Source organism: Phocoena sinus, chromosome 1 (assembly GCF_008692025.1).
Source record: "Phocoena sinus isolate mPhoSin1 chromosome 1, mPhoSin1.pri, whole genome shotgun sequence".
Lineage (NCBI taxonomy): Eukaryota > Metazoa > Chordata > Mammalia > Artiodactyla > Phocoenidae > Phocoena > Phocoena sinus.
Window position 1 is genome coordinate 43,857,729 of NC_045763.1, and position 17,285 is coordinate 43,875,013.

The 17,285-nt window shown below is 36.5% G+C and overlaps 1 protein-coding gene across 2 annotated transcripts in view; it reads left to right on the forward strand.

Annotated features, from left to right (window-relative positions):
- Positions 1-17,285, forward strand: part of ZFYVE9 (zinc finger FYVE-type containing 9) — a 194,445-nt gene that overhangs the window by 65,811 nt on the left and 111,349 nt on the right. For both annotated transcript variants that reach the window (XM_032625358.1, XM_032625368.1), the window contains exons 3-4: positions 5,948-6,053; positions 9,558-11,659. In XM_032625358.1, the coding sequence (XP_032481249.1) occupies positions 5,984-6,053; positions 9,558-11,659 (2,172 nt within the window). In that variant the 5' untranslated portion in view covers positions 5,948-5,983. The remainder of the gene's footprint in view (positions 1-5,947; positions 6,054-9,557; positions 11,660-17,285) is intronic.

Genomic DNA, 17,285 nt, shown 5'->3' on the forward strand with positions numbered 1-17,285 from the left:
TCCTATGTTGGGTGCATAAATATTTACAATTGTTATATCTTCTTGTTGGATCGATCCCTTGATCATTATGTAGTGTCCTTCTTTGTCTCTTTTAATAGTCCTTATTTTAAAGTCTATTTTGTCTGATATGAGAATTGGTACTCCAGGTTTCTTTTGGTTTCCATTTGCATGGAATATCTTTTTCCATCCCCTTACTTTCAGTCTGTATGTGTCTCTAGGTCTGAAGTGGGTCTCTTGTAGACAGCATATATAAGGGTCTTGTTTTTGTATCCATTCCGCCAATCTGTGTCTTTTGGTGGGAGCATTTAGTCCATTTACATTTAAGGTAATTATCGATATGTATGTTCCTATTCCCATTTTCTATATTGTTCTGGGTTCGTTATTATAGGTCTTTTCCTTCTCTTGTGTTTCTTGCCTAGAGAAGTTCCTTTAGCATTTGTTGTAAAGCTGGTTTGGTGGTGCTGAACTCTCTCAGCTTTTGCTTGTCTGTAAAGGTTTTAATTTCTCCATGAAATCTGAATGAGATCCTTGCTGGGTAGAGTAGTCTTGGTTGCAGGTTTTTCTCCTTCATCACTTTCAGTATGTCCTGCCACTTCCTTCTGGCTTGTAGGGTGTCTGCTGAGAGATCAGCTGTTAACCTTATGGGGATTCCCTTGTGTGTTATTTGTTGTTTTTCCCTTGCTGCTTTTAATATGCTTTCTTTGTATTTAATTTTTGATAGTTTGATTGATATGTGTCTTGGCGTATTTCTCCTTTTATTTATCCTGTATGGGACTCTCTGTGCTTCCTGGACTTGATTAACTATTTCCTTTCCCATATTAGGGAAGTTTTCAACTATAATCCCTTCAAATATTTTCTCAGTCCCTTTCTTTTTCTCTTCTTCTTCTGGAACCCCTATAATTCGAATGTTGGTGCGTTTAATGTTGTCCCAGAGGTCTCTGAGACTGTCCTCAGGTCTTTTCATTCTTTTTTCTTTATTCTGCTCTGCAGTAGTTATTTCCACTACTTTATCTTCCAGGTCACTTATCCGTTCTTCTGCCTCAGTTATTCTGCTATTGCTCCCATCTAGAGTACTTTTAATTTCATTTATTGTGTTGTTCATCGTTGCTTGTTTCATCTTTATTTCTTCTAGGTCCTTGTTAACTGTTTCTTACATTTTGTCCATTCTACTTCCAAGATTTCGGCTCATCCTTACTATCATTATTCTGAATTCTTTTTCAGGTAGACTGCCTATTTCCTCTTCATTTGTTAGGTCTGGTGCATTTTTATCTTGCTCCTTCATCTGCTGTGTGTTTTTCTGTCTTCTCATTTTGCTTATCTTACTGTGTTTGGGGTCTCCTTTTTGCAGGCTGCACGTTCGTAGTTCCCGTTGTTTTTGATGTCTGTCTCCAGTGGCTAAGGTTGTTTCAGTGGGTTGTGTAGGCTTCCTGGTGGAGGGGACTAGTGCCTGTGTTGTGGTGGATGAGGCTGGATCTTGTCTCTCTAGTGGGCAGGTTCACGTCTGGTGGTGTGTTTTGGGGTGTCTGTGGCCTTATTATGATTTTAGGCAGCCTCTCTGCTAATGGGTGGGGTTGTGTTCCTCTTTTGCTAGTTATTTGGCATAGGTTGTTCAGCACTGTGGCTTGCTGGTCATTGAGTGAAGCTGGGTGCTGGTGTTAAGATGGAGGTCTCTGGGAGATTTCCGCTGTTTAATATTATGTGGAGCTGGGAGGTCTCTTGTTGACCAGTGTCCTGAAGTTGACTCTCCTACCTCAGAGGCAGAGCCCTGACTCTTGGCTGGAGCACCAAGAGCCTTTCATCCACACGGCTCAGAATAAAAGGGAGAAAAAGTAGAGAGAATTAGTAGAAGTATGAGGAAAGAAAGAAGAAAAGGAGGAAAGGAAGGAAGGAAGAAAGAAGCAAAGAAGGAAAGAAAGAAGGGAGGGAGGAAGGGAGGAAGGAAGGAAGGAAGGAGGGAAAGAAGGAAAAAAGACAGAAAGAAAGAAGATACAGTAGAAATAAAGTATAATATAGTTATTGAATTAAAAAATATTTAGAAAAAAAAAGGGACAGATAGAACCTTAGGACAAATGTTGGAAGCAAAGCTATACAGAGAAAATCTTACACAGAAGCATATACGTACACCTTCACAAAAAGAGGTGAAGGGGGAAAAATCATAAATCTTGCTCTCAGAGACCGCCTCCTCAATTTGGGGTGATTCGTTGTCTTTTGGGAGGTCTGAGGTCTTCTGCCAGTCTTCAGTAGGTGTTCAGTAGGAGTTGTTCCACGTGTAGATGTATTTCTGGTGTCTCCGTGGGGAGGAAGGCGATCTCCGCGTCTTACTCTTCCGCCATCTTCAAGGTCCCCTCAGGTTATTTATTTTATAATAAAATGATCAACTCCAGGGCTTAAAAACTTAAATAATTGCTTATGAAGCACTTATCATGTACCAGGCAGTGTGTTAAATGTGTTACCTATGTAAATTTATTTAATCTTTCGGTATGTACTATTATTACTCAGTTTTATAGATGAAAACTAAGTCTCAGGTAAATTGATTAACTTCCCCAAAGTCATATAGTTAGTAAGTGAATTAGGAACTAGGATTAGAACTTGGACAGTCGAGTCCTAGAGTTCGTGTTCTTATCCATTATGCTATAGTTCTTCCCATTGCTTAAAGTATAAACAATATCTTTCTCAGACTGACATTCCAGGGCTTCCATAATATGATGCCTGTCTGCGTTTCCAGCTGTGTCCTGTTGTTACCCATGTAAATATATCCTTGCTCCAATTTCACTGATCCCTCAATAATTGCCCATTCCTAGATCACTCCTTGCATGTCTGTCCCTGTTTGAAATTTCACTTCAGCATCTTCCTCTCTGGGATATCTGTTAAAATTTTATCTGTCCTTCCAGACTCAGCTCAAATCCATTAATAATGCCTTTCGTGACCATCCAGACTCGTGATCTGGTCCATTTCTTGAATTTTTAAAATATTTATTTTATTTATTTATTTGGCTGCGTGGGTCTTAGTTGTGGCACAAGGGATCTTTAGCTGTGGCATGCAGACTCTTAGTTGCAGCATGTGGGATCTAGTTCCCTGACCGAGGATCGAACCCAGGCCCCCTGCATTGGGAGTGTGGAGTCTTAGCCACTGGACCACCAGGGAAGTTCCCATTTCTTGAACTTTTACAGTACTTATTCAGGTACACTTATCTGTTAATTTTATCTGACAGATTAATCACGTAGTACCTGTGTCTCTTGTGCTGTGTTGTTATTAAAGTCATTTATTATTATTTAAATTTTCTTATTTAGCATTGTTTACCATTAAGTAAATGTTAAGATTCTTGATGTTAGGGATGATATCTGAGACTTCAGTTGATCCCAGTACCCTGCATACAGTAGATGCATTATAAATATGTTGATCTGATTGTTTGTTTACTAATATTTTACATATAATGACCATGAAATGCTAACTATTGTAGGTGTATATTAAATGTGCTAGATTGTGTGTTGTGAGAAATTTTATTCATCTCTTTGCATTGGACAGTCTAAATATGCAGTCTTTATTAAAAAATGGCATGTATATGAAAGTTTTTTGAACTGTAAGTCATTAGACACAAAAGACAGATTTAAGAAAAACCATTCATAGATTATGCAGCCTGCTTGTCTACCTAAACTTAAATTACCTAACAGGAGCCAATTAATAAATAGAAGTTGACCATGGTGATCATTTTGTAATTTATAGAACTATTGATAATAAATTGCTACGTTGTACACTGGGAACTAACATAGTATTGTAGGTCAGTTACACTTCAAAAACAACAAACAAACAAACAGAAAAAGACACCAAATTTGTGGTTATCAGAGGCATAGGGTGGGAGGAGGGAGAATTAGATGAAGGTGGTCAAAAGGTAGAAACTTCCAGTTATAAGATAAATAAGTACTAGGGATGTAATATACAACACGATTAATATAATTAATGCTGTTGTATGTTATATATGAAAGTTGTTAAGTGAGTAAATCCTAACAGTTTGCAACACAAGGATAAAATTTTTTTCTTTTATTTTATATCTGTATGAGATGATGGATGTTCACAAAATTCATTGTGGTAATCATTCCATGATGTATGTAAGTCAGATCTTATAACATTGTATTAGTTTAAGTTGCACAATGTAATGATTTAATATATGTGTATATTGTGAAATGATTACCACAATAAGTTTACTTAACATCCATCACCTCACATAGTTATATATTTTTTTCTTTTGATGAGAGCTTTTAAGATTACCTCTCTTAGCTACTTTCAGACATATGATGCAGTATTGTTAACTATACCTACCATACTGTACATTATATCCCTAGAACTTATTTATCTTATAATTGGAAGTTTGTAACTTTTGACCACCTTCACCTGTTTCCTTCATCCCTTACACCCTGCCTCTGGCAACCCTGAATCTGTTCTCTGTTTCTGTGAGTTTGGTTGTTTTGGAATCCATGTATAAGTGAGTTCTTCTGGTATTTGTCTTTCTCTGACTTATTTCACTTAGCATAATGCCCTCAAGGTCCATCCATGGTGTTGAAAATGACAGGACTTCCTTCCTTTTAATGGCTGAATGATATTCTATCTTATACACACTAATGCACGCACACACGCATGCACAAACACACCACATTTTCTGTATCCATTCATCTTTTGATGGGTATTTCGGTTGTTTCCATGTTTTAGCTGTTGTAAATAATGCTGCAGTGAACATGGAGGTGCAGACTCTCTTCCAGATATTGATTTTGTTTCCTTTGGTTGTGTACCTAGAAATGGAATTGCTGGGTTATATGGTAGTTATGTTTTTAATTTTTTGAGGAACCTTCATACTGTTTTCTGTAGTGGCTGAATCAATTTACATTTTTGCCAGTAGTGCACAAGGGTTCTCTTTTCTCAGCATTCTCTCCAGCACTTGTTGTTTGTTTTCTTTTTGTTGGTAGCCATTCTGACAGGTGTGATGATATCTTTATGGTTTTGATTTACATTTCGCCAGTGATTGGTGATGCTGAGCATCTTTTCATGTGCCTGTTGGCCATCTTATGTCTTCTTTGGAAAAATGTCTATTCAGATCCTCTGCCCACTTTTAATTTTTCTTTTTTTGATGTTAACTTGTATGAGTTCTTTGTATATTTTGGATACTAATCCCTTGTTGGATATATCATTTGCAAATATCTTCTCCCATTCAGTAGGCAGCCTTTTGGTTTTGTTGATAGTTTTCTTTGCTGGGCAAAAGTTTTTTAGTTTGATGTGGTTCTATTTGTTTACTTTTGCTTTTGTTTCTCTTTGCCTGAAGAGACATACCCCTCAAAAACTGCTAAGACTGATGTCAAAGAGCATATTGCCTATGTTTTCTTCTAGTTTTATGGTTTCAGGTCTTAACATTCAAGTCTTTTTATCCATTTTGAGTTTATTTTTGTATATGGTATGAGAAAGTAGTCCGGTTTGATTTTTTTTTTTTTGCATGTAGCTGTCCAGTTTTCCCAACACCATTTATTGAACAGGCTGTCTTTGCCCCATTCCCTTTGTCATAGATTAATTGCCCATACAAGTGTGGATTTATTTCTGGGCTCTCTATTCTCTTCCATTGATCTATGTGTCTGTTTTTGTGTGAGTACTATACTATTTTGATTACTGTAGCTTTGTAGTATAGTTTGGCATCAGAGAGTGTATTATGGGATGTTTTAAAATTAATGATCCAATCACCTTATTAGTAATTGGTCTGTTCAGATTTTTTTTTTTTTATGATTCATTGTTGGTAGGGTGTATGTGTCTAGGAATTTATCCATTTATTCTAGATTGTCCAATTTATTAGCATGTAATTGTTCATCGTAGTCTTAAGATCCTTTGTATTTCTGTTTTACCAGTTGTAATGTCTATAAATAATATTTTAATAATTGAAAGTGTAATACAAATTTGATCTATTTTCTAGATTTAAACAAGTCTCTTGAGTGGTGTTTTCTCACCGATGGAGAATTACTTCCAAGCAGAAGCTTACAACCTGGACAAGGTGTTAGATGAATTTGAACAAAACGAAGGTGAGAATTTACTTGGTGACTCTGTTTGAATGTATTTATGATATAGAAAATGTGGGATTATAAGAGGATGCAGTACTTAAAAAAAAGAAAGGAAGGTCCAGTGCCTCAATAATGATAGTATTATATATTAATATTCAGAGGAAGAACTAATATTTTTGTTAGCACTGTGTGCCAGATACTATGCTAAATCATTCACATGGATTATATCATTTAATCTTTAAAATAATACCATGAAAGTAAATCTTACCTACATTTTACAGATGAAGATAGAGGCACAGAAAGGTTAAGCATCTTCCCCAAGTTAGTTTGTTCATAAGTGCAAGATTAGAATCCAATTTATGGTCAGGAAAAGCTTTAGAATGTGTGATTGTATTTCCAAAGTTATTGATTGACCAATAAAGCAAGATCCATTTTAAACCTAATTTTAAAAGATTTACATTTTTAAGTATCTACCAAATGGTTAATTAAATTATATATTCTCAAGGCCCAGTCTAAAAATGTCTGCTAAAGATTCACTTCATTTAGGGAATTTTCCTTAAATTCACCTTTCAGTATGACTAGAATATGTAAGCCATAATTAAATATCTGTCTTTCACTTTATCCTGCTTCCCTGGTGTTCTTGGTTTCTAACAGAAAATGGCATGTAACAAGTTTACAAAGTGATATATTTCCATCTAAAACCCATGATTTTAGTAGTAGTCTCCAAACCTTTTACTATATCTGGTGATTCAGGTTGTTCTTTGATAGCAGTTGGGAAGAGAGGTTAGTTTTGATTTTGTTGTTTTGGGCCTATGCTAGAGCAAGCATTAAAAAGATATGTGCTCATGGGGCTAAGAAGGGAGAAGAAAGATACCTGGAATGGCCTGCTCTTACATTTTACCATTGATGACCCAAAGCTAACCCATGACCCTAGCCTAACTCCTGATTCATGTAAACGTGAAACTGAATCTTTTTGGATTTTATGGGATCTGGGTGGGCTTTATACATACCAAGGTGGAAGGTATGTTATCCTCTTAGTTTCAGTCATTTATACAAGTACTTTCTCAATCCCTTCTTTGGTTTGGCCCTATCACAGTTATTTGTCATCTACACAAATGCTACACCTAATCCTGTGAATACTATTCTTCTAGAATACCATTGACTCTCATTAATAAAATTATTTGTTCTTTACATCAGTCTCTTTGTGACTTCTGTAGATTCTAGTAGGGTATTTTGTATATAGTTGATTTGCAGTACATTTTTGTTGAGTCAGTAAAAATTGTCATTTTAGTTTGAAATATAGGATTTGCTTACCAAAATAACTCCTTTAGAAGGAGAATAATTTCAGAAGCCAGCTTGTTTGTAACTATGCTCTTCATTTGTTTTCAACTATTTTTTAAACATCTCAGTACCAGTTGCATTAAAACTACCACCTCTAGCCTGGTACCTTTCCAAATATATTTTTTTAAAAGTGTTTTCTCATTTCATGTTAATTTCCTCCTTTAAATGAAAAATGTACCACACACAAACTGTGATGACATTAGATAATTAACATTATACCCAGTTGGTGGTTAAATAATGAAAATTTTAATACATGATCATTTCTGTTTGAATATTATTAAATATTCTTATAAGAGGCAGTGTTTCTTTTTTATTTCTGTGAACCAGCTTGGAAATACGATTTCTTTTTTTAAAGGAAATACATGTTACCAAATCTCAAGTCTCTGCTAGCCCAAATTTGGTAAACTCAGGATTTAACATTTAACACTCAGAGCATATTAAGCCCATTCTTCACGCAATCTGATTTTTTATGGCCTTTACAATCTGACCTTTCTAGCTTCTTTTCACTACTTTCTTACACTAATTCTTTTTCAACCCAAACTGATTTACTTAATTGCTTTCTCAGATTGTTGTGTTTGGGGCTTTACTTTTACTTGTTCCCCTCTTACGAATGCCCTGTTTTCCAAACTTTTTGTAAAATTGTCCTTGAAGCCCAGCCCATTTCCTCCTGCTTCCATGAATTTAAGCTTGCTGCCTCAGCCTGTAAAATACCTTTGTCCTCTCAATTTATTTTCTACTACTACATAATAGTTTTTGAATACTTATGCTATTCTGTACTGCTAGTTAGCGATTCATGTGTATTGTATCTATTTCTTATTTTTCCAACTAGATTATATACTTCTTGGAGCTATCATTTAATCTCATATTCCACCCAGTGCTTTTACAGTGGTAGATACTCACATAGCATATATTTATGGTGCTACAATAAATATATGCTACATGAATATGCTACCTACTACATATCAGGTGCTGTGCAAAGCAAGGATTTACATTGATGGAAATAAGTGGTTTCTGCCTGAAAAAGTCAGGTAAATAAACCATTGCAATGCAGTGTAGTAAATGCTTTAATAGAGATATGAACAAGGTGCTAAGGGAGTATTAAAGATTTATGAGAGGAAAGCATGTCTGTATAACTTCAGGGCTGTGATTATCATATTTACTGTAGGAAAACAGGAAAAGCAATAAGTGCATAATTTCTTATTTCTCTAATTAGACACATAGCACAATAACTTGGGAAAATGCCATCATAGTTATGATCTATTAAAAAATAAACAGAAACATTAAATGAGATTATGCTTATTGGTAGAATATAAGAAGGTTGTTTTAATATGGCAAATGATCTTTCTGCCAAATTTCCTCAGATAATAGTGTAAATATGAACCTAAGTAATAATGTATTGTGACATGGTTATAAGCAGAATTTCACATGCTGTAACAAACTTTTTAGTTTATTATTGTGGGCAAATTTCAAATATATACAAAGTAAATAGAATAGTGTAATAAACTCTAGTGTACCCATTACCCAACTTCAGCAGTGATTGACATGCTGCCATTTTTCATTTATATATCTTCATTTGCTCCTCCCTGCTTCATTGTTACTTTTGTTACTTTTTACAGTTTTTTGAAGATAAAATTTATACATTGAAATGTGTAGATCTTAACTGTACAGTGTTGACCAAGAGATATATCCATGTAACCACATCTCAGTCATGATGTAGATTACAGAGCATGCCATCTCCACAGAAAATTTCTTTGTTTTCCTTCCCACTCAATTACTGTATCCTCATCACTGTTCTGATTTTTCTTCCACCTTAGATTAGCCCCCTACCCCATGTTGTGCTGGGCCAGTCCAAGGCCTTCCCCATTATTGCCCTCCCCTCCCCAGCCCCAAAGTACAGCCTGGGGGCCACTTTAATTATGCCAACTAGATTGAAGTAGAATTCTTTTGTTGTTTGGAATGTTCTGAGATATTACCATTTGGTGATATATAACACAGGGAACAGTCTTAAATATATTTTCTTATCCTTAGCTAGAAATTAGAAACTTCATACCCTAGGAATATTCTGTTTTCACATATCCTAGGAATATTTCAATTTCAGGGCATATTTGCAAATGTAGTTGATTAACTTAGTCCTCGCCTTATCAGTGTTACCAGCAAACTTATTATAATTATTTATTTTTTCAGATGAAACCGTTTCTCCTATTTTATTGGATACAAGGTGGAATAAGATTCTAGATCCCCCTTCTCCCCAACTGTCATTTAACCCTGCGTTGGCCAGTGTGAATGAACCTACAGTTTCTGAGTCACAGCCACAGCTGAAAGTCTTCTCCCTGGCTCATTCAGCTCCTCTTAACACAGAGGGAGAGGACCACTGTGCTAATGGACAGGACTGTAGTCTGAATCCAGAGATCAACACAATGTGGATTGATGAAAATGCGGTTGCAGAAGACCAGTTAATTAAGAGGAACTGTAATCAAGATGATCAATGCGGTACTGTCGAAGTGGGAGAGAAGAAATGTGGAAACCTAGCTTGTCTGCCAGATGAGAAGAGCGTTCTTGTTGTAGCCGTCATGCATAACTGTGATAAAAGGACATTACAAAGCGATTTGCAGGATTGTAATAATTATAATAGTCAATCCCTCATGGATGCTTTTAGCTGTTCACTGGATAACGAAAACAGACAAACTGATCAATTTAGTTTAAGTGTAAATGGGTCCACTGAAAAAGATATGAACTCAGAGAAACAAATGGATCCATTGAGTAGACCAAATGCAGAGGGGGATTCTGTTAAATACATATGTACTACTTCATCTGATAATCTAGCCAGTGTCTGTACCCCTTCACAGTTACAGGATGATGAAAATATAGATAGAGACCCCACCATGTCTGTGATTACAAGTTTAACACCAGATTCAGTAATCTCATCCCAGGGAACAGATGAAGGTCCTGCTGTAAAGCAAGAGGACTCTACACCAGATGAGGTTCTCACTGGCAAAACCAGCTCTCCTAGGACAGATCTAGGGAGTCCAAACTCCTTTTCCCACTTGAGTGAGGGAATTTTGATGAAAAAAGAGCCAGCAGAGGAAAGAACAACTGAAGAATCCATCCAGTCTGGTTTACCTTTGCTTCTCAAAGCTGACATGCCTAATGGGTCTGGCAGGGATGATAACTGTGAACAGTTTTCAGATTGCCTTGTGCCTGGTGAAGTTAGAGCTGATGAAAATGAAGGCTGTAAACATGAAGAAATCCTTGGCACTACAGAACTTCTTAATATGACCGAGCATTTCTCTGAATCTCAGGAGATGATTAATTGGAAATTGACTAAACCAAACAAGATGAATGACAGCCAAGTAAATAAAGAAAATGAGAAGTTTCTGCACATGAATCAGCCTGAAGATACTTACGATGATAGTGGAGGAGAGTGTGATAGAATGGCAGAAGCAGGTCTAGATTTAAAACAAACTTGCGTGAATGAAAGTGAAGGATGCGATTTCTCCACTGTTATGGATACACCAGCAGCAAATTCACTATCTAATTGTTGTGATTCCTATGGAATGCAGAGCCCAGTTGTTTGTTTTGTTCCAAAGACTTTACCTTCCAAAGAAGATTCAGTAACAGAAGAAAAGGAAATAGAGGAGAGCAAGTCAGAATGCTACTCAAATATTTATGAGCAGAGAGGAAATGAAGCCACAGAAGGGAGTGGACTACTTTTAAACAGCACTGGTGACCTAATGAAGAAAAATTACTTACACAATTTCTGTAGCCAGGTTCCATCAGTGCTTGGGCAATCTTCACCCAAGATAGTAGCAAACCTGCAATCTATCAGTGTTCCTTTTGGTGGTGCAAGACCCAAGCAACCTTCTAATCTTAAACTTCAAATTCCAAAGCCATTATCAGACCATTTACAAAATGACCTTCCTGCAAACAGTGGAAATAATATTAAAAACAAAAATGATGTTCTTGGGAAAGCAAAATTAGGGGAAAACTCAGCAACCAATGTATGCAATGCCTCTTTGGGAAATATCTCTATTGCTGATACAAATGGGGAACATTTAGAAAGTTATGAGTCTGGGATATCCAGTAGACAGTGCATTGCATTACCTCCAGAAAGCCCAGATAATGATCTCAGAGCTGGTCAGTTTGGAATTTCTGCTAGAAAGCCATTTACCACTCTGGGTGAAGTGGCTCCAGTATGGGTACCAGATTCTCAGGCTCCAAATTGCATGAAATGTGAAGCCAGGTTTACGTTCACCAAAAGGAGGCATCATTGCAGAGCATGTGGGAAGGTAAGTTGTGTGTATCAGCTCAGGAATCTGGCATGTGCATTTTGTAATGCTCAATTAGAAATTAATAAAGGTGATATAAGGTGAACATACTTCTTGAGATGACATCATAAATAGTTTTTGAGCATGCAATTCTAGTAAATTTCCAAATGAAAAATGACCTTGCTGATTCTTAGAGTTTATATAATTTTTTTTTGTTGTGAAGATTTAAGCTGAATCAGTTTTCATGAATAGATGAGAACTGAGGAAGTGGTAACTTTGGTTACTGTATTGATACTTGGTTAATGGAATAGCTTGAAATAAGGAAGTTATTCTTTTGATTTAAGAAATGTTTGTGATTGACTTCATATTTTTTAATTCTTGAGTAATTGGATATTATACTTAGAATCCATCCCAGTTTTTGCTATAGGATTTTTACCATTGTACTAGACATTCTGGAACTTTCTGTACATATATACATATATTTTTGTCTTTCCCCCCCATATAACTTTGATACAAAAAAGAGTTGAAGGCTATAGATCCTTGTGACAAGGTTATAAGAATAGGTGATATTCCTTAGCTCTCCCTAAATTCTGTTAGCTAGTACCACATCAATATACTAGTCTGTTTTTTAAACAAGAACTGTAAACGAGGAGGAAATGGGATTTTGTATTTTTAAAAAGAATGTAAGGTTTGGTGTCAGGTCTGGATTTGAACTTCAGCTTTGTTACTTTTAACTATATAACTTTATTAAGCTTTATTTTTTAATAAAAAAAGAATCAAAAGATAATTTTCATCGGGCTGTTGTGAAGATTAAATGAAATTACATGTAATAGTAAGTACTCAGTAATTAGCCTCTACTTCCCTTCTTGCCTGATTTATTGGTCTGTCTGTATTAATTCGGTTGGCTTCAACTTCAAGGATCAGAATATCTGGCCCTCAGTTACTTAGACAAAAGTAACATTTATTTCATATAACAAGAGGCCTGAAAATAGAGACTCTGTTATGTCTGGGTGTAGAGTCAGGATCACTGAAGTTCTCTTGGCCTTTCCTTCATGGTCTCAAGATAGTGGCACAGCTTTAAGCATCAAGTCCAACCTGACTACTTCCCAAATGCAGAGAAATTGGTTGGTGGCAAAAGAGCCTATTCCTCTTGCTGCCCTCTCATCAGGGTAGAAAGAATCCCCAGCAACTTCTTTCAATTTGTTAGCCAGTTCTAGACCACAGGTCCAATTTAAACCAATGACTGACAACAGGGAACAGGATTGCCAGGATTGGCTAAGATCAATCATGATTCATCCCCTGGGGCTGAGTCCAGTGTTGCCTCAACAAAAGTGGGATTCTCTTAATAAGGAAAAGGGGGAGAATGGTTCCTGGGTGGGCATTCAAAAAGGGCTACTATAGGGTCCTAGAACAAAAGAACCAAATGATGGGGAGCAGAAAGTAGTTAAAGCTGAAACTGGGCTGTTAGTCTCTGATTATTAAAATTTGGAGAAAATAATGTGTCTAATTCCTAAATATTTCACAGTCTGAAGTAAACCTATGGTCAGTAGCCTGAACAGTTTTCTTTTAGGAGATTAGAGTCATCGTGTTTTCGTTGTTCTATGTTTTGCTTACTGTGTATAACACTTTCAGAAATTTTTGCTTGTTTTTTTAAAATTTCCTTCCTATTTATTTATTTAGGCTGTGTCAGGTCTTAGTTGTGGCACACGGGATCTTTCGTTGTGGCGGGTGGGCTCTTTGTTGCGGCATGCGGGCTTCTCTCTAGTTGTGGCATGTGGGCTTCAGAGCACGCAGGCTCAGTAGTTGCAGCACGTGGGCTCCAGAGTGCACAGGCTCTCTAGTTGTGGTGTGCGGGCTCTCTCATTGTGGTGCGTGGGCTCCAGAGTGTGCAGGCTCAGTAGTTGCGGCATGGGGGCTCTCTAGTTGTGGTGCACGGGCTTAGTTGCCCCACGGCATGTGGGATCTTAGTTCCCCAACCAGGGATCGAACCTGCATCCTCTGCATTGGAAGGCGGCTTAATCACTGGACCACCAGGGAAATCCCAAAATTTTGCTTAAGCAAATAATAAAAATGCTTTTGTTCCAGACCAGCATATACAGATGTAATGACTAAATAGGTAACTTAGGTGGATTCAGAAAGAAAATGGGGCAAAATGCACATAAGCTGAAAAATTACATGGAATTTTTGCTGAGTGGAATTTGCAGAATTTATAAATTTATGGCTTCATATGGATTATGGATTCATATTCCATCTTTTTTTCTTTTTCCATCTCCATTTTCCTCAGGGATGTTCTAGGATTGTTGAGGTAATGTCTGTAAAAATCCTTGAGCTCCTCAGAAGAAAGGGGCTTATAAACTTAGCTATAGTTTCTCTAGATAGTAAATTAATCAAATTATACTTGGAATTTAGCTAGAAAAATACCTCAAGCAACGTGATTTTGTAAAATAATGTTTACTGTTGAAAAAAGAAATTTAGTTTGTTCCATTCTAATATATCTACTATCCAGTTATTTCCAACAATTTCTTTATTTAATATCTATAGCTAATAAATTCTCTTTACTGTAACAAGCATATATTAAGCATCTAATATATGAAAGGTTCTGGGCTAGGTACTGGAGATTCAGGTATACATAAATTGGAATGTATGACCTCATAGAGTTTATAATCAGAGGCACTGATTTCAGTGTTTGGGAGAGGAGTGTCTGGATTTCCTGTAGTTTTTCAAAAATGCTAAAAAAAATCATTGTGAACTATTGATCTGAGTAGACAAACAGACCATCCCACAACAATTTATAATACAGTGTATTAAGAGCCAGTTATGTATGCTTTATATTCATTCCATTACTGTCTTGTAGAATACCCATTACTATCTTGTAGAATGGGTGGTTAATTTTTTACTATTTGACAGATCAAGAATTAGAGGCTCAGAGAGGTCAAGGAATATGCCCAAGGTCACACAGCTTGAAAGTACTAGAGCCACCTTTAAAGCTAGGACTCTTTCCTTCAGACATACTGCTTCTCCTAGCATCTCTCCTCATTCATAATAGCAGTATGAACAAAATGCTTTAGGAATGTTGAGAAATGAGAGCTTAATTTTTCCCAGAATGGCAGAAGGAGTCAGGAAAATCATGATACAAAAAGTGACTATTTGGGACTTCCCTGGCAGTCCAGTGGTTAAGACTCTGCACTTCCACTGCAGGGGGCGCAGGTTCCATCCCTGGTCAGGGAACTAAGATCCCGCATGTCGTGTGGTGCGGCCAAAAAAAAAAAAAAAAATAAGTGACTGTTTGGAGGAGGAGATATAAGAAAGTGGATATAATTTATGGATCACAGTTCTAAAGTATGTGAGGTAAATGGGATCACAGCAGAGCACAGGTGGAGAATTAGCAGTAGGGAAAGGGAAATCATCTTACGGGAGAATGGGCCATGATAAAAATTGAATATAGACTATAACTATAACTATAATATAGAATATAACTCCTTGAATATAGAAGGAGTTAATAGAAAATTGTGGGAAATTATTTAGCAAAGCATAGGGCCTATATCCAGTTCTTGATGAGTAGTAGATATTATACTTGTTACAACATTCATTTATCTTGGTATAATGTCATTAAGAAGAATATAAAATAATTATGTTGAATTTATGAAAGTGTTAAAATACTGCAGTTTATTTCTTTATTGTTGTAATGGACATCAGGACATCTGGATTCTATTCTTGTCTTCATTGTTAATTGGAAAACTATGTCATACTCTAAAATGCTCAGCAAATGTGAGTTTTATTTTATGATTTCACACATTATTAATTTAGATAATTGTTCCATATAGCAGCATAATCTCTACTTCGGCTGTATGATAGGTGATAAATTACAGAATAGAAAGAGTACAGAGGGGAGTTCCCTGGTGATCCAGTGGTTAGTGCTCAGCCCTTTCACTGCCGTGGCCCCAGGTTCAATTCCTGTTCAGGGAACTAAGATCCTGCAAGCCGCGTGGCGCGGCCAGAGGAAAAGAAAAAGGTACAGGGAACTCCCTTCCAGAAAGGTGCCCTCTAAGTTCAGATGATCACTGTTATTATATATCCATAATAATTTCCTATAGAAATCACTGAATCTAGCAGAATATGGTTATTCATTCTCTGTCAAGTTCCATTTGCCCTGAATATTTTGACCCTTTTTTATTTGATTATTTGACTTCAAAGGCCTAAGAAAAGCTTTTGAGTTTAAGAGTACAGGAAAGAGTTTTTTGAAAGTGGAGAAGAATTTTTAAAGGAAAAGATTTTTATTTTTTATTGGTCATTCACAAGGCTTTATCACACTTTATCCATTATTGCCACTTATGTGGCAGGTTGTTACTTACGAGATGCTAGCTGGTTAATGACCCTCTTCTATCTACTGAAGTAGACATAAGAATAGCCTTTAAAGTAAAAGTTCTTGAACTGATACTTACAACTAGAAACTTTGCTTAGGATGGTGTGAAAGATGAGAGTAACATTTTTTTTAACACTTCCACTTTATGCTAGGCTTATCTGGTCTAACAACACAATTCTCTGAGATACAGTTACAGGGGAGAAAAATGTGCCTCAGAAAGGTTAGGTAACTTGCCTAAATTCTCAGAGCTTATAAATGAGAGTGCATGGATTTTAACACAAATTTATCTGACTCCAAAGCTCTTTGCTCTTTTACTACACTGGACATAGCAACAAAATTTATCTGTATTTGGATTGCTTACTAGAAATATAAGTCATGGTCTTTGGGTGAACATCAGTTTTGGACAGTGGTAAAGGATTGGGAATTTGAAAGGAAGACAAAATGCTCAGTGATTGGTGCTATCAGTTGATGGGGGAATCTAGCAAAGGTAGCAGGATTTTAGGTTTTACTTCACCTATCAGGTCTTGAACTACAAATTAGGAAAAGAACTGACCTCCACCAAGGCCTGGAATAAGGAGAGATTTAGTGACAGTAATATATACCACTCCAGTTTACTTACTATTTTTCCACATTAACTGACTTTAAAAGTAGAATTCAAAATAGATGAGTTTTTTTACTGTGTTTGAATAGACGGTGATATGAATAGACAGGACAGAGAAGAGAACTGTAGGACAGGTAGTATGAAAAGAACACTGAAATGGGTATGAAACAGCTCTGGGCTTCTGTTTCCTCTGCTGTAAAAGGACGGGATTGCATAGACTTTATCTTTGTTTCCTTGCAGCTCTGAACGTCTGTGTTTAAATAAGGAAGAAAAGGAAATGGAAAGGTTTGTGCTAGCCACTGATTTATCTCTGTAAAGTTATTGTTAAACGTACTTGATTAACGAAGGTCACTTTGTGGGAAGAATATGCCATTAAACATTTTGAAATGTGCTGTGCTGAAAGTATGTTTTCTGGAAATCATCTCAGTTCGACTGGGATGCTGCGTATCACAGTACCACTTAAGTGGGCTACACTGGGGGTTTTATTTTGCAGTTACTCTTTCCCTTTTGATTCATTTCCAATAGTACCAATCCTTTTAGCCACACATGATCTTCATCCCATTAGTTTAAAACAGCTTGATGACATGTATAATGTCAAAATGACATATTGAAAACTGATCTAGATTAATTTTTAATATAGTTCTAGAAAGCCATCTTCCTCTACACACTGGGGATTATAGGTA